Here is a 17,423-nt window from a genome sequence, read left to right as displayed (position 1 = left end):
CCGTTAGCAGGTTTACCTGCCTCTTCTCTCGACCCCTTACAACTTGTGTAGAAAATAGCATCCAGGCTTGTATTTCAAACTCAAAATCTGATCATATCTTTAAGCTCCATTCTTTACGCACCTTCAATGTCTTAAAAAAATAATGCATTGTTTTCAAAATAATGTTGATAACTTTTAAAGATGAAAATAACTTTTCTGCTGCTCTTATTTTTTCATTTGCTCACACCTGAAAGCTTTTCTTTTCGTTTCCCCAAGCGGATCCATCGTGTTTTTCTGTTATAATTTCATCCCTGTGCTTGTGTTTGTGTTTTCATCCAATTTTCCACGTGTTAAATCTTACCTTGTTGTGCTGTATTTGTTGAATTTGTTAAATCGTGTTGTTCAAGGTCTACACCTCGGATAGCTGCTGTGAAAATGATGTGTCTCTTGTCGCCGCGTTCCTCGTTTTCCTTCATTTCCCCAAATATTGGACTTTTTCTTCTCCCGTTCAGTTGTTTCTTTTTTTTAAATGTTACTTTAAACTATATTTTCAATATAATTTTTCTTTTTTAAATGTTTTACAGTTATTCTGTGAAAACTTACTCTCGATTTTTCTTGCGCTGATAAAGCCCTTTGAGCATTATTTCTGAAATGAAAAGTGCAATATAAGAAACCAATTTGATTGATTGATTTGAAGTTTAGGGCCTCAATCCATTGCTGTGAACGGTGGAGTCACATTTACAGAGTTGAATAACTGTGATGAAAGTGAAAAAGGACCATCCGATGCATTTATCCCCTGTCATCCTTCCTGAGTGCACAACCCTTTGCTCACCTAAACATTCATCTTCTCTTCTCCTGTCTGATGAATTCTGTATTTTGTCGATGACTTCAATCCATTCTCGTCCTTCATGTTTTCTATCACTGTTATGAATTGCTGTTGATTATTTGTCTGTTCCATGTTCACCTTTTCATTGGTGGTAGAAAATATTGTGGGTCAGGATGGGGGGGTGACATGAGATGGTCGTGCTACTTCCAATTATTAAGTACATTTTCCTGGAATTTTTTTTCCCATAAACTAATATTTTTCTAAATACAGAGAAATACACAGAACAAGACTAACAGGTTGTCTAAATTGTTGATGACAACTTGAAAACTCTTTTGAATGCAAATTGGACATAATTGAAGACGATATGACCAAGGCAAACACCTTTCCTGGGCTGACCTTCAATGCCATCCACAGATTGGGCATCATCCGTTGTTCAAGTCATTTCTTGAAAAATCATAAATACTCAGAGCCGACAAGGCCTATGTCCATAGCTAAGTGGAGAACTTCGAGCCTCGTGTAAGAACTAACACATAAAACATAGCATAAAGGGAGTAGGAGACAAGAAGGAGAGAGAGAGAGGGAAGCACAACAACAGAAGGGAACAGGAACATCGGGAGATCTGTGGGAGGGAGAGGGCTGGGGTGGGGCACACGGGATAAACAAGATGGACACTATATTGGATTTCAGGAAATGAAACAGGGAATTTGAAGGAAGTGCATTTGGGGTGGATTAACGGGGGTAGAAAAGATCAAGGTTTTGGATGGTGGAAGATAAGAGATGGCGGTGAACAGCTGTTTTAAAGACGTGGAGGGAGGAGTGGGATTGAAGAGAGTGAGGGAGTTTGTTCCAGAGGTGGGAGAAAAGAGGAATGAAGGAGTGAAGGCGAACTGAAAGTCTTGATTTTTGGCAGTTTCACCAGAAGAGGGATGCTGGCAGATCTTGTGCGTCCTGCAAGAATATTTGGGGGACAGAGCAGGGTGAGCAAGGCCGCAGAGGAGTCGGTAGAAGACAGAAAGACCACCTACCTGCCTGCGGTGAGAGAGAGAAAGGCCCTCGGAGTTAGCTTCATCGTGGGAGATTCCAATGATTCTGAAAGCTTTGGTTTCAACAGCGTGAAGCCGAGCCAGGTGTGAGGCAGGAGCACCAGCCCAGAGGGGGGAACAGTATTCCATCAAGCTGTGGATGAAATCCTTGTATGTGGTGAGGAGCTCAGGTGTGCCAAGGAAGGACTTTGCATGACGGAAAATGCCCAGTCGGCTTTGGAGGCCAGCTTGGAATTGTGGTTTTCCCAGGAAAGACCATGGCAGATAGTGAGACTCAAAAGCTTGAGTGGCAGAATTTCTTTGAGAGGATTGTTGAGAAAGTAGATGGGAGGGTTGTCCAGTCGGTCTTTTCGGAGAGACACCGTACGGGTGTGAGATTTGTTAGGATTGAAAGACATGTTCCACTTGTTTGACCAGTCTGTGATTTTGTCCAGGTCTGCAGAGAGTGAGGAGGCTGCAGACTGCAGATCTGAGGGATGGGGTATGGAGCAGCAGAGAGTGGAGTCATCAGCAAAGAGATAGAGAGGATTTTCCAATGTTCCTCTTGTACTCTTTTGTTCCTCTTTCCTTCTGTTGTCTTATGGAGACCGTTCAACCGCACTTTTCTCTCTCCGGCTTCAAGCGAGCAGTGCACCACCATCTCATATCATCCACCATGCTGACGCAGTCTTTTCTACGTCCATTAATCCTACCTAACCCAACCTTTTTATTTGCAGGTCACTGCGTTTCCTTCCCTTCCTCTTTTCTCTCCTCTTTCCCTTTGCTTGATGTGTTCAATGGTGCCCCACTGTCGGTGCATTTCCTTTTTATCCCACCCTCCTCACTCTCCCATGAGTCTATATTTTGTATCATAAATAAAATGGTGTTGATGGTGATGGCCAGAGTTTTCATGGAGAATAACGTGCGAAAGGTAAACTAAATGCACTGAAAAATCCAGCACTGCTGGCAGGTGTAGAATTTCCTTCAGATTTGTGTCCACACCTTTGGCCGTTCAATTCCACACAATTCCCAGTCTTACTCTCCTGTGTCTAACTTTACTTCGTCTTTCTCCATTAGTGACATGTTTTGCCAAAATGATTTCTTCTGTCACTTGCTTCCATATTTTATGCCTGCCTCTGATTGGCTCATGTCTTTTGTTAAGCTGCATTTCTTTTTTGGCAAATTCCCATGGTTTTTGAAACCATATAATGAGGCAGATGCTCATGTCTGGGAATGAAGCAACAACGGCTTGTTTTAAGTCGACGAGAAAAGATCCTGGACCATGAAGAAACTGCTCATTTATCAATAATTTTGGTCCTTTCTGGCTCTAGTTTGTAGAGAGCACAGCATCGCAAATGAGGTTTCTCCAAGTGTTCAGCTTTCCAATAAACATATACATATTTTGTGTGAATTGAACAGATCCTGGATGTAACCCGAAGCAACGATGAAATGGGGAGAAACAAAGACGCAGTAACAAACTCTTGATCGTTGGATGTAGTAACAGTTGCGTGATCTACATGAGAAGCCGCAGCATTGACTGCTATTCAAATGGCGCCTCGTTGTGCACAACACATAAATGTTGCTATGTTGTTATTTATACAACAATATTGGGTGCAAACAATGAACGTGAATGAACGTAGAGCAGCAACGAAGGCTGGAAAGGGTGGAAATGCGAATGGTTCGATGGATGTGCGGAGTATCCTTGACAGAGAGGAAGACAAATGATGAATTGCGAAGGATGATGGGAATAGAGCCTGTGATTGATGTTGTGAAGAGGAACAGGTTGAGATGGTTTGGTCATGTGTTGAGGAAGGATGAGAGTGACTGGTTGAGAAGAATGATGGAAATGAATGTAGAAGGAAGTAGAGGGCGGGGAAGCCCGAGAAAGACTTGGCTAAAGATGATGGAAGAAGAAATGCGGGCAAGGGGGTTAACAAGGGGAGATGCAGAAAATAGGGCAAAATGGAGAAGATTGTCATGGGGACCGCAAGGCTAACCCCCGCTCTAGCAGGGAAAATGGCCTTAAAATGCCTGTTGTTGTTGTTGTTTGTTGTATTGGGTGCAAACAGGTTTTTATTGAGATTTTAATTATGCACATTGTATTTTCTTTTTGTAATTTTCTCACTTGTCCTTTTTTCGCTTCTACACATGTGTACTAGTTATTTATTACTGTGAGTCTTTCTGCAGGCAGTGTGCTCGTTTTGAGTGATGCCGGTCGGCTGGATGTCGGTGGCTGGTTGAACCCAGCACGCGTACTCCTGTTTCGACAAAGTTTCAATGCAAGTCTCCCATGGCTACGTGATCCCTGCTCAGAGCGTACACTGGATCGCTGTGAACATCTCTGTGAACCTGACACAGGTAAGCCTCCAAACAATGTGCTTCAAAAACTCACATATTCATCAATGGGATCGTAATATTGTCCAGCTATTACCAAGCAGAGAAGAATAATGTTTCCCCAAAATGTATATTGTTTGTCTCTTTAATCCTGCATTCATCGATTCTTATCCTGTGCCATCAAATGGGCTGTATTTTTTTCTTTTTGTGTGTCTGTGAGGCTCATGGATGAGTGGATGCATATGCTGTAGGCAGTAAAGAGAAATTAGGAGGCATGAGTACACCGTAACAAATAACGAAGATGTTCGGAAACAATGGACTAACAAATAGTTGATGCTATTTGAATGTAGAATCATTTTTTGTGATGGGAATGCAGACGGATGAAGTTGAAACTCGTAATCCCAGAGTACAATGATTCACTACCAAGTCATTTATTTGTAATTAATAATCCAGGCTGTTTCTGAACTTGATGACCAAATCAGTAAATAATGGTTTGATGGTCGAGCTTCATTTAATAATTATTAAAGAAGGTGTGAATGATATTTTGTTTATTTGTGGAAAAGGGTTGTCCTGTTTTCTTTTTTTTTGTAAATAACTATCAGTGGTACCCGTCATTGCCCATTGCTGTTCTAATCCTGTTGGCATTTTGGAAAAAATCAGATTGTACACCTCTCCTTTCCTATGCCATCTCCAGGCGCTGCATGACGTCATCGCTGGGCACCGAATGGGGCCCGGCGATGACACGCGCTGAAAGGGAGTACTCAGTTTTCACTCCGGTTTCTTTCTTGTTTGTTTGTTTGTTCGGGTGATATCTCAGCCATCCTTTGAGCTATGAAGCTGAAATTTGGGCACAATAGTGAGCAAGTGCTTTGGCAAAAATATATATGTATTTTTTGTTGATCAATTAATTGATTAATTACTTAATTATTATCTATTAATTAATCACTTATTTATTTCCTTTCTCATCTGGGCATTATCTCAGGCACCTTTTGAGCTAGAAAGCAGATATTTGGACATGCCAATGACAAAGTGATTTGACTGCAAAGGCTATTTTTGATTTATTGATTTATAAATTCATCAATTAATTATTTAATTATTTGATTAATTTTTTTTCTTTTTAATTACTTGCAGATTCTGATGAAACGGTGGTGGTTTAAGTATTCTAATAGCCAATTGATTAATAATTTAATTACGTTACCAATATTTTTTATTTATTTTCATTATTAATCGCTTATTTATTTTCTTTCTCATGTGGGCAATATGTCAGGCACCTTTTGAGTGAGGAAGGTGATATTTAGACACGACAGTGACTGCTTCAATGATTGCTGCCTTATCCATTTTGGTGTATCACCGCTTGAAACCTGGTGGTGACTAGTGGTTTGATTGAGTCGCCATGGTAAAATGGACAAAGGCATGGCAGTGACATGATGCTAGAAATGTTAGAGCGATCATCTGATAAGATGAGATCGAGAGTTGACGACTCTGCTCTTCCGTGAAATATCATTGGAAAGAGAACATGTTGGAACACGAGTTCCACCACAATGGTTCTCACTAAACGAGAGCAATTGAACGTCAAATGAAGTCAGGGAAGAACATGCACCAGCTGACCAATTAATGTGAGGAACATTAAAGTTCCCAAGAATAAGATGATGGCCAGGAATTTTGAGGATGATATTTATTGTCTTATGAGCAAATATTAGTATTTGTGGAATTGTTAGGGGGATGGTATATACTGGTAATATGAAGGGGGTCACATTTTCCAATTTTACATGTGATGGAGTCGAAGAGTGAAGGTTCAGATTGATAAGGAAGGAGAACTGGATTTTGCTGGGACTTTTAGTAACAGAAGGATGCTGCCACCAATTCGACCGTCAGTATGGTCTCCCTCAAAAATATGATACTCCAGGACACTTAACTCTGCATCCCGGATGCCTGAATGACCCCACATATCTGTGATCGCAGGCAGGAAAAGTGATCGCAAGAATCACAGATCACATTTCTGCCAGATCACATTTCTGTGATTGCAAGGATATCTGGTGATGTGTCGGCGGCACCTCCTCAAAGAAGTACCCTGCTCCCATCTGCATTGGGGGAGCAGGGTATCTATTTGTGGGTGTGGGTATGCTAGTGTTAACAAATAGAGGCTGACATTCAGTGCCAGGGATTAGTGGAGTTTCAGGGTTTTTATTGATGATCCTCTGAAAGTTTTATGAAGATCCATTCTGGCATCTCGGAGAAAAATGGCGACACCCGCACGCGCACATGCACACACACACACACACACAAGATGGCGTCGAGACGCGAGCAGCTTACCTCACCAGCTCTCTCGTCGGTTCCCCCACGCACAACTGTGGAGTGCTGAAGGATATCTGTGGAGTGTGGTAGTGGCGACAGATGAGAGAATCGTTGAGAGAGGATGCACAATTACAAATATGGGCAGGAGTCGTGAAGCTTGCTCCCGAGACAGATCGAAGAGCGAAAACCAGTCTCTGGCCTATGGAATGCGGCCCATGAATCGGCCCCGGCTAGCAGCATAGGAGCAACATTGTGAGGCGGACTATGTTACCAGCATGCGGGACCACAGGTGGGTTTTGAGCCTATGCCATTGAGGCGAACATCGAAGAAAAAGCGGACAATCAGAGAAAGACAAACGTGGCCCATTGCCATTTGAATCGGCGCTGTGAGGCGGGCCGAACCGCCGGCACATCCGCTGGGACCTCATGCAATGCTGGAGCCTCTTCCCTCAAGGCGGACACCGAAAGGACAAATGAGGTACGCTGTCGTGTAGATCGCGTATGAGCCGGACTCTTGCGTGGGATACCTGGAGGACCCCGGGGGGTAGGGGTCTTCAATGGAGAGGGGGATGATGTCCGCGGAGGGATTTTGAGTGAAGTTGGAAAAATGAATGCACATGAAGCACTGCTCAAACTGGGTCTGAAAGATTAAGACAGCGCTTTGTGAATAGACATGGCTTCGATGAACCCTGGGAAATTCCAGATGCCAGAAGTTGTAAGTGGAGATGGAAAAATGAATGCATGCAAAGCACTGCTCAAACTGGGTCTGAAAGATTGAGACGGGGCTTTGTGAACAGGCATGGTTCCAATGAAAGAGCCTGGTGTTGGCTTAGTGGTTAGGGTGCCAGCTTGGGATCCTAGGATCCTGGTTTTGAATCCCGGTCGATCGCTGAATTAATGCCGGGGGGTTGACTCAGCCTGTCATCCTTCTGAGGTCGGCAAATTGAGTACCAGTTCACTGGTAATTCCCTGTGTGTCGCAAGAGGCGAATAACAGGGTTGGCTGCAGGAAGGGCATCCGGCCGTAAAACATTGCTTCAAAAAGGAGACCACGGTGCCCAAAAAAGGCCAACCCCTGCTCTGCGGGAAAAATGGCCTCTAAAGGTGGTTCTTTCTTCATGGTTCCAATGAACTGCGTGAAACTCCGGATGCCAGAAGTGAAGTTATGAAGGGGGATAGGAGTGGCGGGGCCGTGGCTAAGGTGCCCACAGGGATATGGAGATGGGGCACGACATGTAATGTGCACAGCTCTGTGATGGGCAGGTCGGGGCGGCGTTGCGAGGCAGACTGTGGTGATACGTTCATCGAGGTGCTGAGAAATTCCGGGGTATCGTCCCTGAAGGCAGATGTAAATCCTGGCAATGAAGATGGGAGTAAAGCCAGTGGAATGCAATGCCGTGTAGCTCATGCATGGTCCAGACTCTTGGGTGAGGTGTCATGGGGGTGAGGGGCCCTCAGTAGAACAGGAGGAGGTGATGAAAACGGGGCACAGGGAAATGCCGGAACATATTGTGTTGATAAAAGGAAGAAAAATATCTCAAGCACACACAGGCCTCCTATAGGGCAACCCCTATGTCTGTGCGGTCACTCCGAGCAGAAGGAAAGTGGGCTGTAAAAAAGAATGACTGCACCTTCTCAAGCGAGGAAAAACATCACCTTGCGAAGAGACATGATTATGTACCAAAGCAAGAAGCTGAGAAGGTGCTAACTGTCTCGCACCATCAAAAACAATACTCCAGAAGAAATACTACAAACGGAAACCTGGAGTGTTGAGGAGAAGGAGATAATCCTCCAATGCAAGATTATTCCATACATGAGGCATGGAGGAGTAAAGATAAGGGTGAAAGTTTCAGGAACCAGCTGAAAAAACGAAACTAGCCAATATGGCGGAGAAAGTCCCCTTTGATAGATTTGAGAAGGTTTTTTCAACAATTAAAAGATGTCTAGATAAAGATAGAATAGAAGCGATTACATCGAGGGCAAGGCAACAAGTGGCAAGAGAGATGAGAGTGAGGGGAGCGACATTCACGTGAAAAAGTAAGTACACCCCATGTAAAGTTTTGACTTTTTCAACATATTTCAACATACAGCTATTTGGTCCTCATTTCAACAATATTGATAGATAAAGGTGATATAATATAACAAATATCATGAAACATTTACATTTTGTAGTCCATTGTATAATTTAAATAAACATAAGTGCAAATTTTGCATGTGGAAAAAGTAAGTACACCCTTGGCTCCAATAGGTGGTATTGCCCCATTTGGCAGAAACAACCTCAAGTAGGCGTTTCTTCTAACTGTCTACCAGTCTCTGACATCGACTGGGAGAAATTTTGCCCACTCCTCCATGCAGAATTCTTTCAGCTGTGCGATGTTTGAGGGGTTTCTTGCATGCACAGCTCGTTTCAAATCCCCCCACAACATCTCGATGGGATTTAGATCCGGGCTTTGACTTGGCCATTCCAGAACCCTCCATTTCTTTCTTTTCAGCCATTCCTTGGTGGATTTACTGGTATGTTTAGGGTCATTGTCATGTTGCAAGGTCCACCTTCGGTTGAGCTTCAACTTTCTGACAGATGGCCTCACATTATCCTCAAGCACCCTCTGGTACAATTAAGAATTCATAGTGGATTATATGATGGTGAGCTGCCCAGGCCCTGATGCAGCAAAGCTGCCCCAAACGATAATATTTCCACCACCATGCTTTACAGTTGGTATTAGGTTCTTGTGGTCAAATGCTGTCTTTGGTTTTCGCCAAACATGTCTTCTGGTACTGTGGCCAAATAGCTCTACCTTTGACTCATCTGTCCAGAGCACATTGTTCCAGAAGTGCTGGTCTTTGCCTAGGTGTTCATTGGCAAACTTTAGTCTTGCCCTGATGTTCTTTCTGGACAGCAAAGGTTTCCTCCTGGCACACCTCCCATGAAGATCAAATTTGTGCAGCCTCTTTCTAATGGTAGACTCGTGCACTTTGACATCAACAGTGGCAAGAGCTACCTGTAGGTCCCGTGATGACATTCTGGGATTCTTAGAGACTTCCTTCAGCATCTTGCGGTCTGCTTTCGGGCTGAACTTGCTGGGGCGGCCTGGCCTGAACAAATTGGCAGTTGTTTGGAATTTTCTCCACTTGTAGATGATCTTCTGGACAGTCGAATGATTGATTTCAAATTGTTTGGAGATCTTTTTAAATCCCTCCCCAGACTCGTAGGCATCTATAACCTTCTTTCTGAAGGCCTCAGAGAGCTCTTTTGATCTAGGCATGGTGACGCCGCACACTTCAACAACAAAGAGCAAACCAAACTAAATGTCTGAGGTTTAAATAAGACAGGTTCCTCCAAGATCCTCTCCAACGATGTTCTATTCATTTGCATCTGAGCTGGTGCACCTGATTCTAATTTTAGGTATTTGAAGTAGTGATAAATGTAGAGGTGTACTTACTTTTTCCACATGCGAAATTTGCATTTATGTTTATTTAAATTTTACAATGGACTACAAAATGTAAATGTTTCATGATATTCGTTATATTATATCACCTTTATCTATCAATATTGTTGAAATGAAGATCAAATAGCTGTATGTTGAAAAAGTCAAAACTTTACATGGGGTGTACTTACTTTTTCACGTGACTGTAAGTGCTCGCTTGAAGGTGAAGACAGAGATGGCAGGAATTTGGCCGAGATGGCACGAGAGGAAGTTTTGGCTGTGCAACGAGATGAGGGATCAAACTTCGACACAGAGCAGGACCAAAGGTGATGAAGAAAGAGTGTGGCAAAAGGAAAGAATGATGGTGTCCCCTTGAAAGAGGGGCAAGAGCGGTTCAGAAACAAAGACCAGGTGACCCAGGCACAAACTAAGGGGAAAAGAATGGAAAAGGAGGATGGTGATGGGCAGAAAAACAAGGGAGAGCAGAAGAATGAGGGAGAGGAGGACTGTGAAGATGATGAAGAGAAGAACAGAATAGATGGAAAGAAGAGTTAGCCAACAAAATAGAAGAGATTAACTTGATAAAACTCAGAGAAAGACCAAAACGTATCGCATAGAAAACAATAAACGAACAAAAATCTCAGTGAGGTCAATCAACCATTCAATTAGAAAAATGATTTCAAAATCATCCACCTTGAAGGAAATCGATGGTGTCTGTTTCGCAGCGGCACTATTCGTTCAAGAAAAAGTAACGGGCAAACAACACCAGAAGAAGAAAAAACCAGGCCCTATAAATAGAAACCAGAAACCAAATTCCACCTTGGAGATCTTGGAGATCCCAAACTTGCAAAAGAAATAGCAACAACTCGAGGAAATTCCCCCCAGGGATTATTGATGAAGAGAAAATTAGAAAACAACTTCAAAAAATGCCAAACTTCAAAAGCCAGGCCTGGATAGAATTCCAAATTTCTAGCTAAAACAACTGGATGCTCTTCACAATCAATACGCCAGGACATTTAATGAACTGATCCATGAGGAAAAGGCAGTGGGTGAGTGGCTCGTAGAAGGGAACACCTTTCTCATCCCAAAATCAGAGGAAACCCAACTACCCCACAAATACCGGCCGATACATGTCTACCAACCACATACAAACTGCTGACAGGAATCATCACAGAAATGATGTTCCATCATCTAACACAGCAAGGATGTTTAGAGGCAGAACAAAAGGTATGTAAGAGAGGTTGTTATGGAACAATTATATTGATCCGTGTGGAACGCGTATGAGCCGGACTACAGAACAACTACAGAACAAGGTCGAACTTGAAAATTGCAAAATGCACAGAACTAAATTGTCCACCACCTGGGTAGACTATAAGAAAGCTTTTGTCAGTGTCCCACATTCATGGATAATAAAATGCATGTAAATATACAAAATCAATCCCCAAATAATCAAACTGATTGAGAAATCAATTGAGCTCTGGAATACCACATGGATATTACAGCACTCAGAAGGAAATATCGAAATACCAGATGTAAAGATATGGTATGGGATCTTCCAGGGAGACAGTCTTTCCCCCCTTCTGTTTTGTCTGGCTCTGGACCCACTAATTAACCTCATCAATGAACAAGGACACGGATACACCCAAACAACCAATAGACGAACATCCAAAGAAATAGGAAAGGTGACACATCGACTATGCATGGATAATAATTTAAAGCTCTTCTCACCAAATGACAAAAGATTGATAGAACAACTAAAACTAGTAGAACGGTTTAACGAGGACATTGAAATGGAATTTGGATTAGACAGGTGCGCCAAGTGCACATTTGTACAAGGTAAACCGACAAAAACAGACAACATAACAAAATGACCTTGAAACAACAATTCAGTAGTTAGAAAAGGAAGCATCATACAAATACCTTGGAGTAGAAGAGGGCCTCCAAATATGTCACAAACAAATGCACAAAACAATCACCAAAGAATACCTGCGTATAATGAAGCTGATCCTGAAAACATACCTCTCCCCAAGAAACAAAATCAAAGCCATAAACCAGCTCACACTACTAGTGTTACAATATAGCTGCAGAATAATGAACTGGGCCCAATCAGAAATCAATAAGTTCGACATCAAAACAAGAAAACTCCTCACCATCCACAAAAACCAGTGCATCTCAAGAAAATTACCTGCCGAGACAAGAGGGAGGAAGCAGTCTGATGTAACTCAACCGGGTGCACAGAGCGACGAGTGTAGGACTAGCTGCGTATGTGAAATGCTCAACAGACTATCGGATGCAATTTGTAAACAAACATAAACACAACAAACCTGAAAAAGTATCCCTAACTCACCTTGCAAATAATTTCCAAAAACAGGTGCAAATAGAAGATGCCGCACAGGAAAATGAAACAGCAACAAACACAGCCCCAACAATTACAAAAAAGACAAAATTAATAGATAAAAGGATTATCAAGAAATATACACCAACAACTGGGAGAATGACAAAAGAGCAGGAAAATACAAAAGAGAATTGGACAGAGTGGGGATAGACAAAGAAGGATCATTGGAATGGCGAAGAAGTCAGGTCATCTGGGATGGTGAACAAATCATAATAAATGCCCAAGATCAAGGACACTACACCAATGGATTTAATAAGATGATGGGACTGAGCCAGATGGACAAGTGTAGATTCTGCAAGACAGAAACAAAGTACAAGAACGGCACTCGCTAGAGCGCATACCCCCGCCAGGCTGAACAGTTTATGTTTTGTATACCCAATGATAGGCCGGATCTGGATTCGGACCTGAAACAAAACCTAATCGGTTTGTTCTTCTCACTGAACTAACTCGACCACCAAGTTTATTCATAACTCGTCCATAAGTTTTTTAAATATCATGTTATTTATCGCTTTTTGCCTGATCTCTAAATGGTGAAGAATCACTTAGAAATTAAACAATTATCGTATCCAAATCCATATTCAGATCTTCTCCAAAATCTAATCAATTCGTCCTTGTCACACACCCAACCTCTCCACCAAGGTTTGTCCAAATGCGTCCGCAACTTTTTGAGATATCCTGCTATGTATTGTTTTTAGCCCTATCTCCCAAAGGTGAAGAAGCACTAAAGAAATTAAATAATTCTCATATCCGAATCCATATTCAGATCTTCACCAAAATCGAATCCGTTTGTCCTTATCACACACCCAATCTCTCCACCAAGTTTCGTCCAAATCCATCCACAACTTTTTGAGATATCCTGCCATGTATCGTTTTTGGCCCGATCTCCCATTGGTGAAGAATCACTTAAAAATTAAACAATTATCGTATCCAAATCCATATTCAGATCTTCTCCAAAATCTAATCAATTCGTCCTTGTTTGTCACACACCCAACCTCTCCACCAAGGTTTGTCCAAATCCGTCCGCAACTTTTTGAGATATCCTGATATGTATTGTTTTTAGCCCTATCTCCCAAAGGTGAAGAATCACTTAAAAAATTAAATAATTCTCATATCCGAATCCATATTCAGATCTTCTCCAAAATCTAATCAATTCGTCCTTATCACGCACCCAATCTCTCCACCAAGTTTCGTCCAAATCCATCCACAACTTTTTGAGATATCCTGCCATGTATCGTTTTTGGCCCGATCTCCCATTGGTGAAGAATCACTTTAAAAATTCGAGTAGCCGGATCCGAATCCGGATCTTCACCAAAATGTAATCATTTCGTCCTTGTCACATACACTACATATCATCCAAATTTCGTCCGAATCCGTCCACAAGTTTTTGAGATATTTTGTTCACAAACGGACAGACAGACAGACAGACAGACAGACAAACGGACAGACAGACAGGGATGAAAACATATCCTCCATCCACCTTTGGTGGCGGAGGTAAAAAATGTAAAAGTACATATTTAGCAGCATTTGTTTATTTACTAACTTACTTGTTTTGTTGTTTATCAAGTTAATCATCTTATTGATCGATTGATAATAACCTTTAAACATCTTAAAGCCAAAGCGACACCCTCGATGTGTTGCGTTTATCCCAAAGTATCATCAAGCCCTGTGAAATGAGTTGGAATCAGGCAATCAAATGATATTTTAATAGCTCTTTCTTTGTTTAAATCAGGGTCGAAGAGAAGATTGTTCAGACTTTACATAAAGCAATAAGACCCTCATTTGGGACAAAATTACATATTTATTGCAAAAGAGAATTGAACCTGTGATTATATGTTATGAGGCTCAACTCATATCACACCCAAGCTCCTCAATTCGTGTATATTTTAAGATTAATCGCTCTTTATCTCGTTTATGGCCCCACAGTTGGCCTCTAAACACATTTTTGCCAGGCTGGTCGAATTCTTTTTTTCTGGAAGTTCAACACGCAACAACACAATAACCTTGCACGTTATCATCACAGCAGCTCAGTGGTGGGGTGGGTAAATTGCCTTGTTGCATTTCCTTCACTTGTGTGGGTCTGGTTAGCACAACTGCTCAGTAGAAAAGTTACATTCTCCGACAATTGAGCGGCAACCTGTCCAGGACAAATTATAGCTTTAATAACATTCACGACCTGTCATGAGCACCCAATGCCCTGGCATAGGTCAAACGAGACAGCACCACACCAGCACCACAATGTTATAAGGAGCTGCATTACGCATTCCATGGTTGTCTTGGATTTTTTTGAAAATGTTCTGTATAGTCACTTGCTTAGAAGTTTCCATCAGGAATAAAATGGTGGAATTTGAAAGCTTTGTGGGTATATTTAAATTTATATAGCACAGTGACATCTGCACAACGATGCTTTATATAGGCCTACAATTACAGAAAGTAATGTGTTTAACGTGTTCTGTGTTTGAAAACCTGCATTATGTCACGAGCTAGTGCACTGATCTACTTTCACCAGACTGCTCACAATGTAAATTACCTTGAAATTTAGGTCACTCCTTTGATCAATATCTGAACAAATCCTCATGTGGACAGTTTCTCTAAGGATATTTGTTTCTGAACATTGTTAATATGGTCATTCTTGTTTGTTCACAACCATTTCTCCATAAACCATGGAAGGTCATGCATGATATAAATTATTTGTTAATTTTCAATTTCCAGTTAATCAGTTTTTTTTAAACACACACACACACACACACACACACACACACACACACACACACACACACACACACACACACACACACACACACACACACACACACACACACACACACACACGTATATATATATTCTTTAAATAATAAAAGGCAGTGTCCGTCTGTCCGCCCATCTCCTCCATAACTCCAAAACCATGAAACCTAGCGGCCCCAAACTTCGCCTGCATACACCTGGGCCACCAACAGATTGCAATGATGAAAACTGGGTGTTTGGGTGTGTTATAACACCCTTTTTGAAAATGAGTAACGAGGTGCTCATAAGAAGAAAAAAAAACCCTCTGTGGTGGTGTACCAATATGGCGGCCGCCATCTGGGTCATCCCACTGCACCTCGCTGGGTTCTTAAGCCGCCATTTTGTTTCAGCCTCCTCAAACGTGTCTTGCCTAAGAAACACGATCAATTTATCATTGCATAATTGAAGCGTATCATCAAAATCTGGATTCGGTTATGAGGATTGGATGCTGTAAATTAAATAATTTCCAAAAATTTACCATATCTTGCGATTTTATAACGAAGTGTATACATATATGCATTTATTTAAGCGAGGCTGGGATTCTCGTGCTGGTGTTAGTTTTTTTAAATTTAACTTAATAAATCGATTTTAACTTGATTCTTAATTCGATGGGAACTGCTCGGAGACGCATTTATTGAATGAAACGTTTTTAGCAAAGAACGGTTTTTTAGTATTTGGAATTGCTGTTACTGTGAGTCATTTCTGTAGTTGGAATTTTGAAGATCGGTTTGGATTAAGAGGATTTGGAGCTTATCGCATTGTGGTTTTCAACCGTGTGCGGAAATGAAATAAAGGTGTGAACATTGCCCGGTGAGGTCCAGAGAGTTGTGTGTGGGTGGAGTGGGGGTAGTTTGGAGGGAGAGTTGTGTATGAGGCGGGCAATTGGTGGGGGTAGGACCAGTTGCAACTGCTGGACCAGAAAGCATCTGAAAATGCAAAACCCATCCATGTCCGTTTGTACTCAGACATCTTCTTCTTCTTTCAGATGCTCAAAATAAAGAAAATTGTTTTAAAAAAAATAGAAAATGAAAATTGATGATTTTATGCAGCCTTGACCTTTGAGCTTTAGATCTAAAAAAAACAATCTGATTCTAGATTTTGATTGGTGAACAAATTAATTGACCCAATATGCAAATTATTAAAATTTAAGGTCAATCACATGAAAATGGATGATTTTATGGGAAGCTGACCGTTGACCTTTTGACAAATTTTATTAAACTGCCTTCTCCATATTCTCATAATAAAGCTTTGGTGAAAATTTGATGACAAATATCAAATGGTAAAAAGGTTACAGCCCCGACACGGACACTGCGCACGCGTGCGCGCACACACACACACACGCACCAGGACACATATATACACACACACACACACACACACACACACACACACACACACACACACACACACACACACACACACGAAAAGACGGACGCACACACACACACCATTCAAAGACTTTTGCGAAGTTAAGAGGGGTGGCAATTTTACATCTCGACCTGAGCGTCATTTTTAGCTCACCTGGAAGAAAGTTCAGGGGACCTTATGCGATGGCGCATTGTCCGTCCTTCCATCAACGTTTGAAACGTTTTCTCCGAAACCGCTGATGGGATTGCGACCAAATTTGGCACAAATGATATTTGTTGTGTTGTGACTAAAGTTTGTTCACGTAATTTTAAAAAATCAGGGTCTAAGGGGGTCTACCATGGTCAAAGTGGATCCAGGTTTGACCCCCCCAAAATAGGAATTAGCTTTTTCCTCTGAAACTACACACAATATTTCGATGAAACTTCACCACAACCTTCACCACCCATGCTGTACCAAAGTTTGTTCACGGCATTCAGAAAATCAAACTCTAGGAGTGTCTATGGGGGGGGGGGGGGGGGGGTCAAAGTGGGTCCAGGTTTGACCCCCCCAAAATAGGTATTTGCTTTTTCCTCTGAAACTACACACACAATTTTGATGAAACTTCACCACAACCTTCACCACCCATGCTGTACCAAAGTTTGTTCACGGCATTAAAAAAAAACTTCCCTTTTGAGGGTTTACGGGGGGTGGGGTGCCCCCCAAAATAGGTATTTGCTTTATTCTCTGAAACTACACACACAATTTGGATGAAACTTCACCACAATCTTAATCACCCATGATGTACCAATGTTTGTTCAAGGCATTATAAAAATTGGGGTCTTAGGAGGTATATGGGGTTGTGGAGGGGGGTTGCCCCCCAAAATAGGTATTTTTTATTTGTTTGTTTAAAGTCTTATGATTATGTAAGTACGATTCTACATGCTGCCCTGTCTACCAGCAACCATTGAAATTGGTTCAAAACTCCTTTAGTCAGTGCAGTATACTGGTTTTCTTTCTACCA

At 41.8% G+C, this 17,423-nt stretch overlaps 1 protein-coding gene across 1 annotated transcript in view; it reads left to right on the top strand.

The window, feature by feature from the left end:
* The window catches only part of LOC137439145 (astrotactin-2), a 1,262,948-nt gene that overhangs the window by 357,776 nt on the left and 887,749 nt on the right, over positions 1-17,423 (top strand). Inside the window, exon 7 of the mRNA XM_068134866.2 lies at positions 4,015-4,185. Coding sequence (XP_067990967.2) covers positions 4,015-4,185 — 171 coding nt within the window. The remainder of the gene's footprint in view (positions 1-4,014; positions 4,186-17,423) is intronic.

Source organism: Myxine glutinosa, chromosome 13, assembly GCF_964187855.1.
Source record: "Myxine glutinosa chromosome 13, kmMyxGlut1.1, whole genome shotgun sequence".
Taxonomy (NCBI): domain Eukaryota; kingdom Metazoa; phylum Chordata; class Myxini; order Myxiniformes; family Myxinidae; genus Myxine; species Myxine glutinosa.
Note: the sequence above shows the minus strand (reverse complement) of the source record. Positions and strands in the feature narration are given on the sequence as shown.